Source organism: Mytilus galloprovincialis, chromosome 9 (assembly GCF_965363235.1).
Source record: "Mytilus galloprovincialis chromosome 9, xbMytGall1.hap1.1, whole genome shotgun sequence".
In the NCBI taxonomy this organism is placed as follows: domain Eukaryota; kingdom Metazoa; phylum Mollusca; class Bivalvia; order Mytilida; family Mytilidae; genus Mytilus; species Mytilus galloprovincialis.
The window spans coordinates 73,321,973-73,339,170 of NC_134846.1; the positions used below are offsets into that span (position 1 = coordinate 73,321,973).

Consider the following 17,198-nt stretch of genomic DNA (forward strand, 5'->3'; position numbering starts at 1 on the left):
GTCCTTGGGATAAAATGGACCATAGGGTTTTTTTAAATTAGCTTTAGCCCTGTCAAATTGTATGCAGGTGAACTTAATATATGGCTTACTTGTGTCCAATCCATTTTACTTTGAGTAAATAAAATATGTTTAAACTAACTTAATATATGTCATTATGCTTATATCTTATTTAATGGATTCATAAATGTAATAAAAATAAATAAGTAAAAAATGAAAAAAAAATAAAAATGTAGAAACACATCCTCGGAGAAAATACAAAAGAAAATAGGGGGGTCATCATTCTTGTCTGCTTGTTACATAACAAAGCATATCTGTACAATATTCAGCGATTTTCTTTATTAAAGAAGAGGACTGGGTATTTCCACAAACAACTCAGGAGTTTGCATGTTTTGCCTGTTGGGCAAACTGTTAGACTTGCCCATAGAATGGTTATGTTGGGCATGGTGGGAGGCCAGTTGTTCTTTGCAGGCAGGGAAATACTAAATATCTACATTGTGTAACCAACAACTTTTACAGATTTCACCTCACATCAAAATTTCACAGGAATATTGCACACATAAAGAATTTATGCACCTGTCCCATTAAAGTTTTTTATAAATTTTTTTGAAAGATTGCAAGCTCGTTTTTTTTTTTTTTTAACTAACAAGATGATACCAATTTTGTGTAATCATATGCATTTTAGTTTTTACCTCGGATCCCTGAAAATTTTGAAGAAAGATTATTCACATACTGAAGGTGTGCACCTGCTACACCCAAATTGTTTGTGAAGATTTTCCCTCTTTCCAGACTTGGGATATTAGTAACTTTTCAGCCAATTTTATTTCTATGCAAATCACATCCACAAATGAAAATTCTATTTTAAATTGACATGGAATAATGTACCCTGCACTTGAAACTGTTGGAAGTATGTACAGTGAATAGTATGCATGAATCTTTTACAATCAACTGTATCTTTTATCAACTGATAGTCTTTTCTTATTCGTAAATTTAAAAATAAATACTAATTTACCAGTGATATTGTTTGCCTTAAATTAATGGAGAATAAAGGCTTTTTCCCCTGGAGAAAAATCCAAATTTGAAAAAACAAGAATGTGTCCATAGTACACGGATGCCCCACTCCCACTATCATTTTCTATGAAATTGGGGTCAAAACTTTAATTTGGAATTAAAATTAGAAAGAGCATATCATAGGGAACATGTGTACTAAGTTTCAAGTTGATGTAACTTTAACTTCATCAACCAGGTGCTCCGTAGGGCTCAGCTTTATACGACCGCAGAGGTCGAACCCAGAACAGTTGGGACAAGTATGGACAAAACATTCAAGCGTGATACAGCTCTGAATTTGGATTGTGATCAAATTTTTGACATTATATGGGTTTTTTACACAAAACAAATGTCAAGATTTTACAAATCAATTAAAGATTTCTTCTTCAAACTTATTTAAATCTAAAATTAAATAGTTGACACAGCATAGGTTTCTGATACAGAATGAATGTGGTCTAATGAACTTAAAAATTTTTTTTTTGCCTTTGAGCAATTCACTATGCTGTTGAATATTAATCCTCTCAAAAAAATGTTTGAAGAAATTTTCTTTTTATTTATGAAATCTGAAATGAGAAAAATTTAACCCCCCCCCCCATTTTTTTTTTCACATCCCCCTTTCCCTTTTTCCAAAACTGATATCAATTCAAATTTCTAATGGAGTTTGCAACAATAACTACTCTTAAATACATCATAAAATATTAAAATGTAAAATAAAGTGCTTGTTATCACTGAATGGTAAAGATTGGTTGGTAGTAAAAGTGAATATACATTGTATATTGTATAAAACAATGATTTAAGTTGATTTAACTACTATTCTGAACAAAGAAAGATAACTCCAATTGAAAATTTCTTGCTATTGCACAATATTGTGCAATTAGATATTTCTTGCTATTGCGCAATACTGTGCAATTGAAAATATTTGCTATTGCATAATACTGTGCAATTGAAGATTTCTTGCTATTGCGCAATACTGTGCAATTGAAAATTTCTTGCTATTGCACAATACTCAATATAATAATTTTGGATCCTGATTTGAACCAACTTGAAAACTGGGTCCATAATCAAAAATCTAAGTACATGTTTAGATTCAGCATATTAAAGAACCCCAAGGATTCATTTTTTGTTAAAATCAAACTAAGTTTAATTTTGGACCCTTTGGATTTTAATGTAGACCAATTTGAAAACGGGACCAAAAATTAAGAATCTACATACACAGTTAGATTTGGCATATCAAAGAACCCCAATTATTCAATTTTTGATGAAATCAAACAAAGTTTAATTTTGTACCCCGATTTGGACCAACTTGAAAACTGGACCAATAATCAAAAATCTAAGTACATTTTTATATTCAGCATATCAAAGAACCCCAAGGATTCAATTTTTGTTAAAATCAAACTAAGTTTAATTTTGGACCCTTTGGACATTAATGTAGACCAATTTGAAAACGGGACCAAAACTTAAGAATCTACATACACAGTTAGATTCCGCATATCAAAGAACCCCAATTATTCAATTTTTGATGAAATCAAACAAATCTCAATTTTGGACCCTTTGGGCCCCTTATTCCTAAACTGTTGGGACCACAATTCCCAAAATCAAACCCAACCTTCCTTTTATGGTCATAAACCTTGTGTTTAAATTTCATAGATTTCTATTTACTTATACTAAAGTTATGGTGCGAAAACCAAGAATAATGCTTATTTGGGCCCCTTTTTGGCCCCTAATTCATAAACTGTTGGGACCTCAACTCCCAAAATCAATCCCAACCTTCCTTTTGTGGTCATAAACCTTGTGTTTACATTTCATTGATTTCTATTTACTTATACTAAAGTTATTGTGCGAAAACCAAGAATAATGCTTATTTGGGCCCTTTTTTGGCCCCTAATTCCTAAACTGTTGGAACCAAACATCCCAAAATCAATCCAAACCTTCCTTTTGTGGTCATAAACCTTGTGTTAAAATTTCATAGATTTCTATTCACTTAAACTAAAGTTATAGTGCGAAAACCAAGAAAATGCTTATTTGGGCCCCTTTTGGCCCCTAATTCCTAAAATATTGGGACCAAAACTCCCACAATCAATCCCAACCTTCCTTTTGTGGTCATAAACCTTGTGTTAAAATTTCATAGATTTCTATTCACTTTTACTAAAGTTAGAGTGCGAAAACCGCAGCCGCCGACGACGATGACGCAGACGACGACGCCAACATCATAACAATATACGACCAAAAAATTTTCAATTTTTGCGGTCGTATAAAAACTACCTTGACCAAAAACTTTAACCTGAACTTTGCACTATCATTTTCTATGTTCAGTGGACCATGAAATTGGGGTCAAAACTATAATTTGGCTAAAAATTAGAAAGATCATATCATGAGGAACATGTGTATTAAGTTTCAAGTTGATTGGACTTCAGCTTCATCAAAAACTACCTCGACCAAAAACTTTAACCGGACGGACGAACGGAGGCACAGACCAGAAAACATAATGCCCCTCTACTATCGTAGGTGGGGCATAAAAATGGCTTAAATTATTCCCAAAAAGACAACTTTTTTCCCAAACAGTGTAGTCTCAGTAGTAATTGTGCATGAATTCAAACTGAAAAACACTCATTTATACATTTTTCATGCATAAAATTACTATATGTGCAGATTTGAGGGTCTATTTGTGTATCATCACTGACAAAAAGGGGTGTTATTTCAAAGCAGGGTTTGACTCTTGAAAGTAAATTGAAGTTTCAGTCAAATTAATGATTTATTCTAAATTTCCCAATTTGATGAAAATTATGCATATTTTCCCAATAAAAAAGGATAGAGGTAGTTTTGAAAAAAGCCAACAATATCACTGTTTACTGCTGTGTATGAAACTTGATTAACATTTCTTCCTTTTATCAAGATCGATAGCTGCTATTTATCTGTGAAAATCACGAAAGGTTCTTATGCAAAATTTTACCTGATCAGCTGATATGGATTCAATTTCACCAAAATCCATCGATCTGATTGGACCTAATGCTGCTTCTCTACATAGATTAGCCATGTCAGCTCCTGAGTAACCTAAAACATTAAATTGCCATATGTTATCCATGTCAACTCCAGAGCAATTTGGACCCCACTTGCTTTTCTTTGAGTTATTTACAATTTTTATTGATTTAATATGTTTAATGACCCATTAGCTGTCAGAGTTGCTTTAAAATCTTTCAAAAATATAACTTGCATTTTTTTAATTTTTTACTGCCCTTTGACAATATATAGTAAAAGCAGCTTCTCTGAATACGCTCATATTTATATCAGGGGAGACAATAACAAGCACATAATTTTGAATTATATCCCCTGATGCTATAGATTATGCATTTTATATATTTTTGAGGATGTTCAAATCAGGTGAGTGGGTGTTTTCATATGCTTTATTACTTTGCACTTATTGTTTTGGGGAAGGTTAACTTTCTGGTAGTAAGACCCGTCACGGCCAGGCTAGGAAACTGGATAGGTAAATACTCGCATTAAATCTGTACCGATACAGTGTGTTAAATGTCTTCTTTTTTACACCATAACCCATGGTTGTGCTCCTACTAATGGAGGAAGATACAGAAGATACAGGTTATTCCTCTATGTTGCTTTGCAAAAGGGATACATGAAAAGTCTTTCTTTGAAAACTAAAATTTTTATCATGTATTGATTTAAAACTTAGCTTACGAGTACCAATAATATAAGGATTTCTGTTCAAAATTTTAATTTGAAACAGAATATGATGCAATCTGAATATCAAATTAGAATTTGTTTTTAATGGAATGAATATTCAATATAAATAACGAGATACAGATGTAGTTCTTTGTACTGACTAGTCTAATTGATTAGTATATAAATATTTAATAACAAACCATCAGTTTTCTGACAGATAAAATCTAGTTCCTGATCAGATAGATGATACTTCTGTTGTGACAACAAATTGAGCACAATCTGTTTCCTAGCTGCACTCTCTGGTAATGGGATGTACAAACGTTTTACAAATCTACGTCTAGCCGCTTCATCTATCTCCTGGGGTCTGAAATACATTTATAAATAACAAATGTTTTGTTAAAAAAACTTAATGAATTTACATTGATTAAAATAAACAAATGCTAACATTACAAACAGAGGATATAAAAGTACTTATGGTGTGCTTTTTGTAACTTTCAATTCTCTGGTGTTCCTCTTCAAAATGCAATTAATATCAATTTGTTATTCTTCAATAAGCTTTATGAATACTATTTTAAAACAATCTGTATATTTTTCTTGTAAAATCCAGAACTTTGTCTGAGAATAGTACATCCCTTCCCAGGAATAGTACATCTCTTCCCAGGAATAGTACATCCCTTCCCAGGAATACATGTAGTACATCCCTTCCCAGGAATAGTACTTCCATTCCCAGGAGTCTAAATAACAGACTACAGCATACAGCAACCACAGTACTATATCACTCATTAATCAAAATCAAATAGTTCTGAATTCTATGAAATGTTTTAATCCCAATTAACCAAATAAGAAAAAATGTGTCAGTCCAACACCTCTTGGCAACTTTTGTTTAAACCCTAATTAGATGCATATGTCATACCTGTTAGTTGCACCTATCACAAGTATTCTGTCTTCTGAAAGAGTAGCAGCGCCATCCTACAATAGTTCACCATATTTGTAATTTATATCAAAAGTATAGATAGAGCTAAAAAGCCAAAAGGCATACCAGCAAAGTAATAAAATTTGTATTAACTGTTTTCCAAAGACATAATTTTTTTCTTATTATTTTAAGCAATACTATTTATTCAAATTCAGTACAAGGCTAAAAATTTAGGTATCATAACATCCTTATAAACAAGAATGTGTCCATAGTACACGAATGCCCCACTCGCACTATCATTTTCTATGTTCAGTGGACCGTGAAATTGGGGTCAAAACTTTAATTTGGAATTAAAATTAGAAAGATCATATCATAGGGAACATGTGTACTAAGTTTCAAGTTGATGTAACTTTAACTTCATCAAAAACTACCTTGACCAAAAACTTTAACCTGAACTTCGCACTATCATTTTCTATGTTCAGTGGACCATGAAATTGGGGTCAAAACTATAATTTGGCATTAAAATTAGAAAGATCATATCACGGGGAACAAGTGTACTAAGTTTCAAGTTGATTGGACTTTAACTTCTTCAAAAACTACCTTGACCAAAAACTTTAACCTGAAGCGGACGGACGGACGAACGGAGGCACAGACCAGAAAACATAATGCACCTCTACTATCGTAGGTGGGGCATAATAATAAAATTCTAACCATCAATGGTACTTCTTTAGGAACACATGTTACACCTAATATTAACTTTTATAAACATATCATAAGTGAAAATTGTAAATGTCCATATGGGAAAAACTCTATCTAATGCCATAATGAAAGGATAGTTATTATAAAAATTACAAATGCTAATTATTTGTTCAATATCATATGAAACCTTTAAAGTGAGGTAACAATGACTGAGAAGGTCACATCACAAAACACCTCAAACAAACTTTTGTTACTTTTGGTTAGAATACAGAGTAATGATAAGTTATAATACTTTTTGGTAATTGTTGTCGACAGTTTCAAAATGTTTGTATCACTATCAGACAAGTAATAAAGTCTCTACTTATTAATTTTCACCACATGCAAGACAAAATAGATTACCAATTGAACAAGAAAGTATAAATTACCAAACGAACAAAGAAGTATAGATTACCAATTGAACAGGGAAGTATAGATAACCAATTGAATAAGGAAGTATAGATTACCAATTGAACAAGAAAGTATAGATTACCAATTGAACAAAAAAATATATATAATATGTAGAGACAACAACATCTGGGTTACCGCAAGGTGATAGTTTTATTGAGTCGACATGTTTCGCCGCTAATGCGGCATCATCAGGACAATATTACAGAGTTTACATGTTCATAAAGTGTATATAATGCGGTTGTATTAATTATGACGTAAAAGAATAAAAGTGAAAGTGAAAATGTAAAACAGTGTTCATGATGTAGCAAGAATAAAAGTTAAAAATAGAAATAAAAACAAATGTTTATCTTGACTGGTATGTTCCGTAGTCACTGTGATTGAGGTTCATATATAAATAGAAAGTGAAAGTGAAATTAAAATAAGAATCTAGTATAGTTAAAAGTGAAAGTTAGTCAATAAAGTTATTAACGATGTGGTTAGCTGCTATTCTTGCACGTCTGCGTAGAGGTCCTCATAGTGGTTTATAAAATGTCAGTTCACCCATGGGGTGTTGTCCTATTTGGAAATGAACTGACATTTTATAAACCACTATGAGGACCTCTACATACCAATTGAACAGGGAAGTATAGATTACTAATTGAACAAGGAAGTATAGATTACCAATTGAACAAGAAAGAATAGATTACCAATTGAAAAAGGAAGAGTATAGATTACCAATTGGACAAGGAAGTAAAGATCACAAATTGAACAAGGAAGTATAGATTACCAATTTAACAAAAAAGTATAGAATACTAATTGAACAAGGACGTATAGATTACCAATTGAACAAAAAAGAATAGATTACCAATTGAACAAGGAAGTATAGATTACCAATTGAACAAGGAAGTATAGATAACCAACTGAACAAGGAAGTATAGATTACCAATTGAACAAGGAATTCTGTTTTAATTTTTCTGGAAGCTTCATGTTCTCCATCAGATCTCTGGGATAATAAAGAATCTATTTCATCAATAAATACTACAGCTGGTTGGTGTACTCTGGCTACCGCAAACAAAGCTCTAACCATCTTCTCTCCTTCTCCTACCTTAGAATATAGAAAATTTAATAATAATAGATAGACTTGCATATAAGCATTTCAAGTAAGACAGTATATAAACAGTATTATATAGCTAGTTGGTGTTCTCTGGCTACTGCAAACAAAAATCTAACCATCATCTCCCCTTCACATGCATAAGAATATAAAAAATCTTTTAATAATCAAATATTAAATATGACAATCTATAAATAGTAGAGCCAGTTTGTGTTCCCTGGCTTTTAAAAGCACATTTTTAACCAGTTTTGATGTTTTTCCACCTGCATAGCTACTTGATTTTTTCTTGCTGATAAAATCAGTATTAAAAAAACCAACATATTTCATATATAAATAGGAGGGTCAAGACTTAGTTTTTTCTATTCTGGACATAAAAACATCAACAGAGTTGCAAGCAGATTAGCTAATAATTATACCCAAGTACATGTATATACAAGACTGTATTTCCAATGATTTCATTTTTACCTGTGAAAAAACAACTGTGCATCACTGTATAATTCAGTAAAATTATTAGAAGTCTGATTATACATACTATTTTCAACATACACTTACCCATTTTGAGGTCAGAGAAGAAGCACTTATACTGAAGAAAGTAGACTTAGATTGACTTGCTATACATTTTCCTAAAATTATATATACATACACTTTCTTTACAGAGTCATACAAGAAAAAAAAACAGTTCACTTTGCTTTAACTTAAACACTGTATTCCCAATACATAAATGTGAGTCAATTTTATTTTAGTTTTTAGCAAAATCAAACAGCTAGGCAATGCGCGCATGATACACCTCCATCGTCCAGTGTGTGAAGTTTTGTGCAATAATAATAAATAGTTTGTGAGATACAGTGCCACATGTGAAAACTCTTTTTTTTTTACAAAAAATTCAATAACTATAAAATAAAATTTTGAATCATCACCAAAAAGTATACAGATCTTTAGATTATATAACTAAGAAGTGTGTGAAGTTGAAAGCAAAAATCATGAATCATAAATTGTTTTTGAGATATGGCACGAAAAAGAAACCCAACCCTTTTTTTACAAAAAAAACTCAATAACTCTAAAATAAAATTTTGAATCATCACCAAAAAATATACAGATCTTAAGATTGATATAACTAAGAAGTGTGTAAAGTTTTAAGCAATAATCATAAATAGTTTTTTAGATATGGTGCAACATGTGATACAGTCTAGTCACATAATTTCGTGGATACATAAGTTCATGGACTTCCGGAAATCCTAAATATCTCGCATGTGTGTTATTGTTATGACGTCATCAATGGCATGATTTGATTGCTATAGGATATCCCTACAACAACAACATATAAAATGAATCCCTTCGTTTCAAAGCAAGGTAAGACTTATTACTTATTTATTTAAAAAACAAAATGGCAAGATTTCTGTATCACAAAATTATTATTTTTATTTTCTTAATATTTTACAGGTTCAACTCAAAAGGCAGAAAGATAAGCAGAAAGAAACTGAAATAATGATAATGATATATACATTTGTAAAAATTGTTTGACTGTTTTCAGTTTTATTTATATTTAACATTTACTGTTAATAGTTCTTAATAAACAGGCGGACTATTTTTTGAGTTTTGAACATTTGCTTGATTTAATAAATGTGAACTTTATATTCTGTGGGAAAAAAATCATGATTCAAAAGGGGGAAAAAAAAGCTGAACTGTAGCTTTAGCCTCATTTTTTCTACAATTAATGGGAAGTAAAAATAACTGTAACTAGCAACTTTTAATTCAATTTTGTTACTTATTATTTTTTATAATTTTTAAAAAGTTAAAAAAAATATTTTCTTATTCTTTTTGGTGTTTCAAATTTTTTAATTTTTTTTAAGGTTTTCAGTCTCAATAAAAATTAAATTAAATACTTGGTCTTTAAACAATGTTTTTACTTTCACTGATTTGAAAATGTACAAAAATATGCTTGTATGAAATTACAATTATATGCTCACCACTAGGCATCCATACTGTGTGTTCTTTTTGTGTTATTCTTAGAACAAACTTTTTCCACGAAAATAGGTGATGTGCTTGGCATCATTTACCAATTTATGTACACTAGAAATGTAGGTCATATCAAATAAACTAACTAACGGAAAGAATCAAACTAACTTGTATTATTTTAATATTCTAAGGTAACATTATAACAAATGGTTGTTTTTTAGTTTTACCTCATTCCGTTTGAATAGTCTTATATCCACGAATATAGGTGAAACTACCGTACAAGAGTGTACACGCTGAAATGTCTCGCCTTCTTTACTAATCATTGATATTATATTGATAGTCCTAAATATAAAGCTTTATTACAACTGTCACATTAACCAAGAAAACTAAACTGACCAATCAACCATGAAAATGAGGTCAAGGTCAGATGAACCATGCCAGGCAGGCATGTACAGCTAACAATTCTTCCATACAACAAATATAATTGACCTATTGCTTATAGTTTAAGAAAAACAGACCAAACACAAAAACTTAACACTGAGCAATCAAACGTGAAAATCAGGTCAAAAGGTCATATAATACCTGGGAGACTGACATATAGATCATAAAATATTTCCATACACCAAACATAATTGATGTATTGGAAAAAAAGACCAAAACTCAAAAACTTAACTTTGACTATTGAACCATGAAAATGAGGTCAAGGTCAGATGACACCTGCCAGTTGGACATTTTCACCTTACAGTCCTTCCATACACTGAATATACTAGACCTATTGCATATAGTATCAGAGATATGGACTTGACCACCAAAACTTAACCTTGTTCACTGATCCATGAAATGAGGTTGAGGTCAAGTGAAAACTGTCTGACGGGCATGTCATGAGGACCTTGCAAGGTACGCACACACCAAATATAGTTATCTTATTACTTATAATAAGAGAGAATTTAACATTACAAAAAATCTTAACTTTTTTTTCAAGTAGTCCCTGAACCATGAAAATGAGGTCAAGGACATTGGATATAATGGCGGATGGAAACTTCGTTACATTGAGGCATCCATATACAAAGTATGAAGCAACCAGGTCTTCCACCTTCTAAAATATAAAGCTTTAAAGAAGGTAGCTAACGCTGCCGCCGGATTACTATCCCTATGTCAAACTTTCTGCAACAAAAGTGGCAGGTTTGACAAAAAACACAAAGTCCTGTAACTCAAAAAGTTTTAATCTTATTTTGACCAAAAAGTATACAGATCCTTTGACCATCATAAGAAACAACTATATTAAGTTTCATGAAATTTGGATAAGTTGTTTTCAAGTTACGGTGCGACATGTTTATGCCAGACAGACAGGGGAGTATACGGACGGACAGACGGTGCGACGGACGCCAGACATTTGTATACCATAATACGTGCAGTCAAAATTTTTTGACAGGCGTATAAAAAAAACAACTTAAAATTAGACTAAAAACAAATTAATTCCTTTATTCAAAGAGGCTTACTCTTGTTTGGTATGTTTTATCACAACATTGTTTTATTCCACACATGTGAAAGACAACAATAACAAAAATCCTACATTGGTTTTTGAATGACATTATGACAATTTAAACATTATCTATTGTACATGTACACAACATCCTGAATTACTGTGAGGAAATGCTTTATTTCGGCCTACATGTTTCTCTACTTATGGTGGTGTCTTCAGGACAGTTTAATGATAGGAAACAAGTGTAGAAGTACATAAAATGAGGCTCATATGGGGTTTTAAAAAGGTTAACAAGACTTAACATCACATTAATAGATTTGACAACTTTAAAATGAATATGAAAGTAAAAGTTAATAATGAATTGTAAGCATTTTTTCAAAATGGACAACACCTCACTGGACATTCCGTACCATTTCAACTGGCCTCAGTCTGAAGAGGTACTACTTCCAACTGCGTCGGGAATAGTGTGGGATGTATGGTAGCACACATGTAGGGCATTGTGGAAATTGAGTGTTTATCTTTAGTGTATTTGTGGTTATGGTACACTAGTCATGTTTCAAGTTCATTTTGAAAATGAAGTGGTGTGGTTCTGTGCTTCATTCTGTTTTGCAGTAATCTTCTTTGGTTTTTGGTGTTGTTGATAAAATAAAATAAAAATTCATAAGGGTTCCACGGAACCCAGTGTCTCGCCTACTTTTGCTGTTAATCGCAGACTCAACAAAAATGAGGAAAAACATCAATAAAAATTTCCCTCTCGATACTGCCTTTTGATTGAAAGAAGCTTCCAAGTTTGGTAAAAAATCCAGGATAGTTTATGAATCTAATGTTTTATAAACTTTAACTGCAGACTGTATGTAATGTTAACTGGAAGAAAAACTAAGTCCATTTATAAGTAAAATACGGAAAAAGTGAATTTTTTTTTTACAAAATTTACTTCTGAATAATATCTTATGATCAGAAACAAGCTTTTGTCTAAGTTTGGTAGAAATCCAGGATAGTTTAAGAACATTATAAAAATTTTAAAAACTTAAACCACAGAGTGAATGTTTTGTTTCTGGCAAAAAAACTAAGTCCATTTATAAGTAAAATACGGAAAAGTGGAAATTTATTTTTACAAAATTTTCTTCTTGATACTATCTTATGATCATAAACAAGCTTCTGTCCAAGTTTGGTACAAATCAAGGATAGTTTATGAAAGTTATTAAAATTTTAAAAACTTTAACCACAGAGTGAATGTGATGTTTCCTCGCAGAAAAACTAAGTCCATTTATAAGTAAAATATGGAAAAAATGGAATTTTATTTTTACAAAGTTTACTTCTGGATACTTTCTTATGATCATAAACAAGCTTCTGTCCAAGTTTGGTAGAAATTCAGTATAGTTTAAGAAAGTTATTAAAATTTCAAAAACTTTAACCACAGAGTGAATATTTGTGGACGCCGCCGACGACGACGGAATGTAGGATCGCTTAGTCTCGCTTTTTCGACTAAAGTCGAAGGATCGACAAAAATGTGTCTAAGGATTTGGATGCCCCCACTGAAGCTAAAAATAATTTTCCAGGTTAAAATAAGGCTTAACTCTAGAAACAGTTAATGTTTTACATTTGTGTTTTGTTCACTTCAGTGTTTCTGTTGTTTCGTTGTTTACCTCTTATAGTTGATGTGTTTCCCTCTGCTTTAGTTTGTAACCTATATTTGTTTTCTCTCAATCTATTTATGACTTTTGAACAGCCGTATACTACTGTTGCCTTTATTTACAACCCAAATTTGAAGTTTGCCTGTTGTAGTACTTACCATTGTGTACGAGTTTCATAAGATTTTGATTTAAGAAACTATTAGTTACAGTGGAGAACAAAAAATTCTAAGTTGTAAAGGGGCATAACACTAGATCTGTAAGTGTCTCATTTCCCAAATTCGAAATATGTCTCCTGGTTTTGGTAGTAAGCCTTATGTATGAGTTAATAAAATAAGGGTGAGGAAAACTTGGGTTAGAGTGGGAAATGAAAAAAATGCAATTTTCCAAGTTATAAACATGATAAAGGGGCATAACTCTAGAATAGTATGCTACTCACTGTCCAAATTTAAACTCTCTGTGAGCTTTGTGTATGAGTTTCATAAAAGAAGAATGAGGAAAACTTAAGTAAAAATGCAGAAATGAAAACATTTGCAATTTTCCAAGTTATAAAGGGACATAACTCTAGAACATTTATTGACTCTGACCAAATTTAAACTCTGTCTGCAAGTTTTTGTTCTTGGCATTGTGTATGAGTTTCACAAAATTTGCATGAGAAAAACTTAAGTTAAGAGTGAGGAAATAAAATAGGATGGACAGATGAACTTACCAATGAGAGTTTTCCCTGTGCCAGGAGGACCAAACAACAGGAGACCTTTAGGTGGGCCTCTTAGACCAGTAAAAATATCCCTACAGAGAAAAAAAGATTGAATTTTACTTTCCTGATAATATGATAACTTTGATATTGGTTGAATGAGATTTGATATTAAACCATAACTTTCAATATTAAAATAAACATGACAATGAAATGTCTAAAAAAAAATCTAAACACTTCCATTTTTTAAACAAAATTATAGATTTGTTATTCAATTAATAAATGAAACCTGTTAGATGCATATGTAAATGACCATGACTTGTCAGTAAAGCAAGACCAAATAAAAAATCTTTCAGACTTTTAAATGGATTTACGAAAGTAAAAATACTTACGGTCTTAACATTGGCCACACAACTATTTCTTTTATTGTTTTTTTGGCAAATTCTAGACCAGCAACATCATCCCAAGTCATCTGGGGTCCATAATCCATTATCTGTCAAATAAATTATATTTTGTTTTATTGCTAGGCATGCAGCATACATATCAATTCAACATTTTGTTACTTTATCCAAAGTTTATTTAGATATGATTTTTCTAAAACAATCTTCTTGCTGCTGTGTAATATACTTCTTGTTTTATAAGCTTATATCCATCTTCTGTGCAAATAAACATTGTTTATAATTAAACCATTACAGTTTTAGGGTTTTAATTCTTAACTGCTTTTACCTTTTTTCTTAATTTAGAAATTAAAAAAAAATACTCTAGAGGCAGTTTTTTACTTAAAATATGGGAAAAGGGATAGCAGCCTCTTAGTAAAGGTACACTTAGAATTTCCCCCCATAAACAAAGAATTGCAGTGGTAAAACATACCAATGAAAATACATATACACATTCATGTATCTACAATCTCTCAATACCTGCATCTTGGCATTACACAAGGTCATGTTTTTCTCTGACTGTTTATGACGTCTTTACACGAAATCAATTGGATGTTGGATGTGTACAGATTGATAATTTAGTCTTAGATGCATGATTTTTTTATTAATTGTTAGAGGCTTTGAACAAGCAATCATTTATCTGTGAGTACTCTTAGATATGTACCTATTGTTTTTTTGTTGTTGGGATGTACAAGTACCCGTCCACTTCCACTTGTATTTTTGTCCATCTGATGAGTTAAGCCTTTTTCAACTGATTTTTATAGTTTGTTCCTATGTTGTATTGTTATACCACTGTCCCAGGTTAGGGGGTGGGTTGGGATCCTGCTAAAATGTTAAACCCCGCCACATTCTGTATGTATGTGCCTGTCCAAAGTCAGGAGCCTGTAATTCAGTGGTTATCGTTTGTTTATGTGTTACATATTTGTTTTTCATTCACTTTTTATACTTAAATTAGGCCGATAGTTTTCTCGTTTGAATTGTTTTACAATGTCATTTTAGGGCCTTTAATAGCTGACTATGCAGTATGGGCTTTGCCTATTGTTGAAGGCAGTATTATGACCTATAGTTGTTCATTTCAACCTTAAACAATAGCTCTTATAAAACCTACCTCATTCATGACCAGCTCTATCATTTTAGGTTCTATTCCTTTTAATCTTTCATCTGTAGGTTCCTCAGTGTTGTTAGATCCCGAAGGTTTCCCTCCACCAAATACTGACTTAGTAACAGCATTCATAGTAACACTACAAAATAATGTTGAAGAGCAATTCTTTTCCTTAAATCTGATTTTGAATATAAATGAAATCATTTTTTCTGGAATAATTTGTGTAATAATATGTTTGCCTCATGCTCTCTTTAACTCTTATATTGTAGAGAAGTTATACAGTAGTCAAAACAATGAAAACAACACAGAACTTATATCCATAGCAGCATGTAAAACATGTAAAGCATTTGATCATTACCATCAAGAAATATAAAGTGTGTCAGAATGACTGCTTGTTTCATGACAAAACAAGAGATTCCTAAGATCACTTGCAAGGTCTTTTAATTCCAAATATAGAACTGCTATTTTTGTCTGTTGTTGTTTTGCTTTTTTCTTAGGGCTTAGTATCTTGATGACTATCCTGATTGATTGATTATATTTGACGTTTTAGCTCACTTGGCTTATCATAGTGACCAGTTTATATCTGTGGTGGAAGGTATAGTATCTTCAGTATAGCACCTGCCCCAATCAAGGTTTGAACTCAAAACATCTTGACAAGCTACTGATGGCTGTAGGTGAATTACTTAAACCACCTGGCCACCAATGCCATATTTTATTTCAATATTTTTTCTTAATAGACATACCTTTCTTCATCTTCTTCTCTGTTAGGGATTGGAGGAATGAATTTGCTGTTAAATCCTCTCCTGGAATAAAGAGTTTTAAAAAAGTTAAACTACATGGCATAGCAAATTCAAAATAAGAGGAACAATGGTAATTTTTCAATTTATTTGAGCACATCAATCGATTTTTAGAAATTTTGGGAAAAAAGAATGCTTAAAGTACATGGATGACCCACTCTCACTATTATTTTCTATGTTCAGTGGACCGTAAAATTGTGGAAAACTCTATTTTTGCATTAAAATTAGAAAGATCTTGTCATAGGGAACATGTGTACTAAGTTTCAAGTTGATTGGATTTCTACTTAATCAAAAACTACCTTGACAGACAGATGGACAGACACACAGACCAAAAAACATAATGCCCCTAGATGGGGCATACAAATCTGAATTACTCTTACTCTATATTCAGTATTGAAGTTTGAAACTAAATATAAGAACTATTCTTACCTAGTACTTCCTAGAGATTTTTTAGCATTACCATATGATGATGAACCAACTGATCCTTTCCCTCGACCAAACTTCTTGTGATTATCAATAGCCTGAAAATAAAGGTCATGTATGTAAAAATCTGTTGGCCAATGCACTATCAGGAAAAATTAAACAACAGTGCAAATGATATTAAAGGGACAAACAGATGATAAAAAAACTAACTGCAAAATTAATAAACTAATGGACGAACACAGAGACCTGAATAGAATATGCCTCTTGATCTTGTAAGGGAGCAAGAGAAAACAGTGCTATTTAACAAAATGTGTATTCTATTACATATTACAATAAATTGTAGCTCACCTTATTAAGAAAAGCTTTTCTTTTTTTAATTTATCAGAAAATTTTCTGTGCTAAAAACAAAATGTTTATCCCATCAAATAGATTGTTTTTCTCATATTATTGAAAAGTCTCACAAATAAATTGCAATTCTGCATACAAATTTGTTAGTTTCAGTAAGAATCTGTATTCATTTGAGAACAAAGATGACAAACTTACATAAACTGTTGTTAGTGTAATTGCTAACTCTTTTTAAGTTGTTTAAATACCAAAGAACATTGTTTTTTTTTTATTTTAACATATTTACCAACTGTTCCTTGGCAGTTTTGAACACATTAAACCCTCCTGGTGCAGGATTATCTCTTGTATTGTCTTCCTCTCTCTCATCTTCATTGTTCAGTGGACGTTTTACTCCACTAGAAAAGTTCTAAAAATAGGAAAGTAAGTAACATAGATTAAGAATTTTAACAGGTATCATCTTTG

General features: G+C 31.6%; 1 protein-coding gene across 3 annotated transcripts in view; it reads right to left on the minus strand.

Moving 5' to 3' along the window:
• The window catches only part of LOC143045887 (fidgetin-like protein 1), a 28,167-nt gene that overhangs the window by 535 nt on the left and 10,434 nt on the right, over positions 1-17,198 (minus strand). For all 3 annotated transcript variants that reach the window (XM_076218711.1, XM_076218710.1, XM_076218709.1), the window contains 11 exons: positions 17,023-17,142; positions 16,398-16,489; positions 15,915-15,974; positions 15,178-15,310; positions 14,025-14,125; positions 13,648-13,727; positions 8,421-8,491; positions 7,701-7,862; positions 5,633-5,688; positions 4,920-5,083; positions 3,995-4,095 (listed from right to left, as the gene is read on the minus strand). In XM_076218711.1, the coding sequence (XP_076074826.1) occupies positions 3,995-4,095; positions 4,920-5,083; positions 5,633-5,688; positions 7,701-7,862; positions 8,421-8,491; positions 13,648-13,727; positions 14,025-14,125; positions 15,178-15,310; positions 15,915-15,974; positions 16,398-16,489; positions 17,023-17,142 (1,140 nt within the window). The remainder of the gene's footprint in view (positions 1-3,994; positions 4,096-4,919; positions 5,084-5,632; positions 5,689-7,700; positions 7,863-8,420; positions 8,492-13,647; positions 13,728-14,024; positions 14,126-15,177; positions 15,311-15,914; positions 15,975-16,397; positions 16,490-17,022; positions 17,143-17,198) is intronic.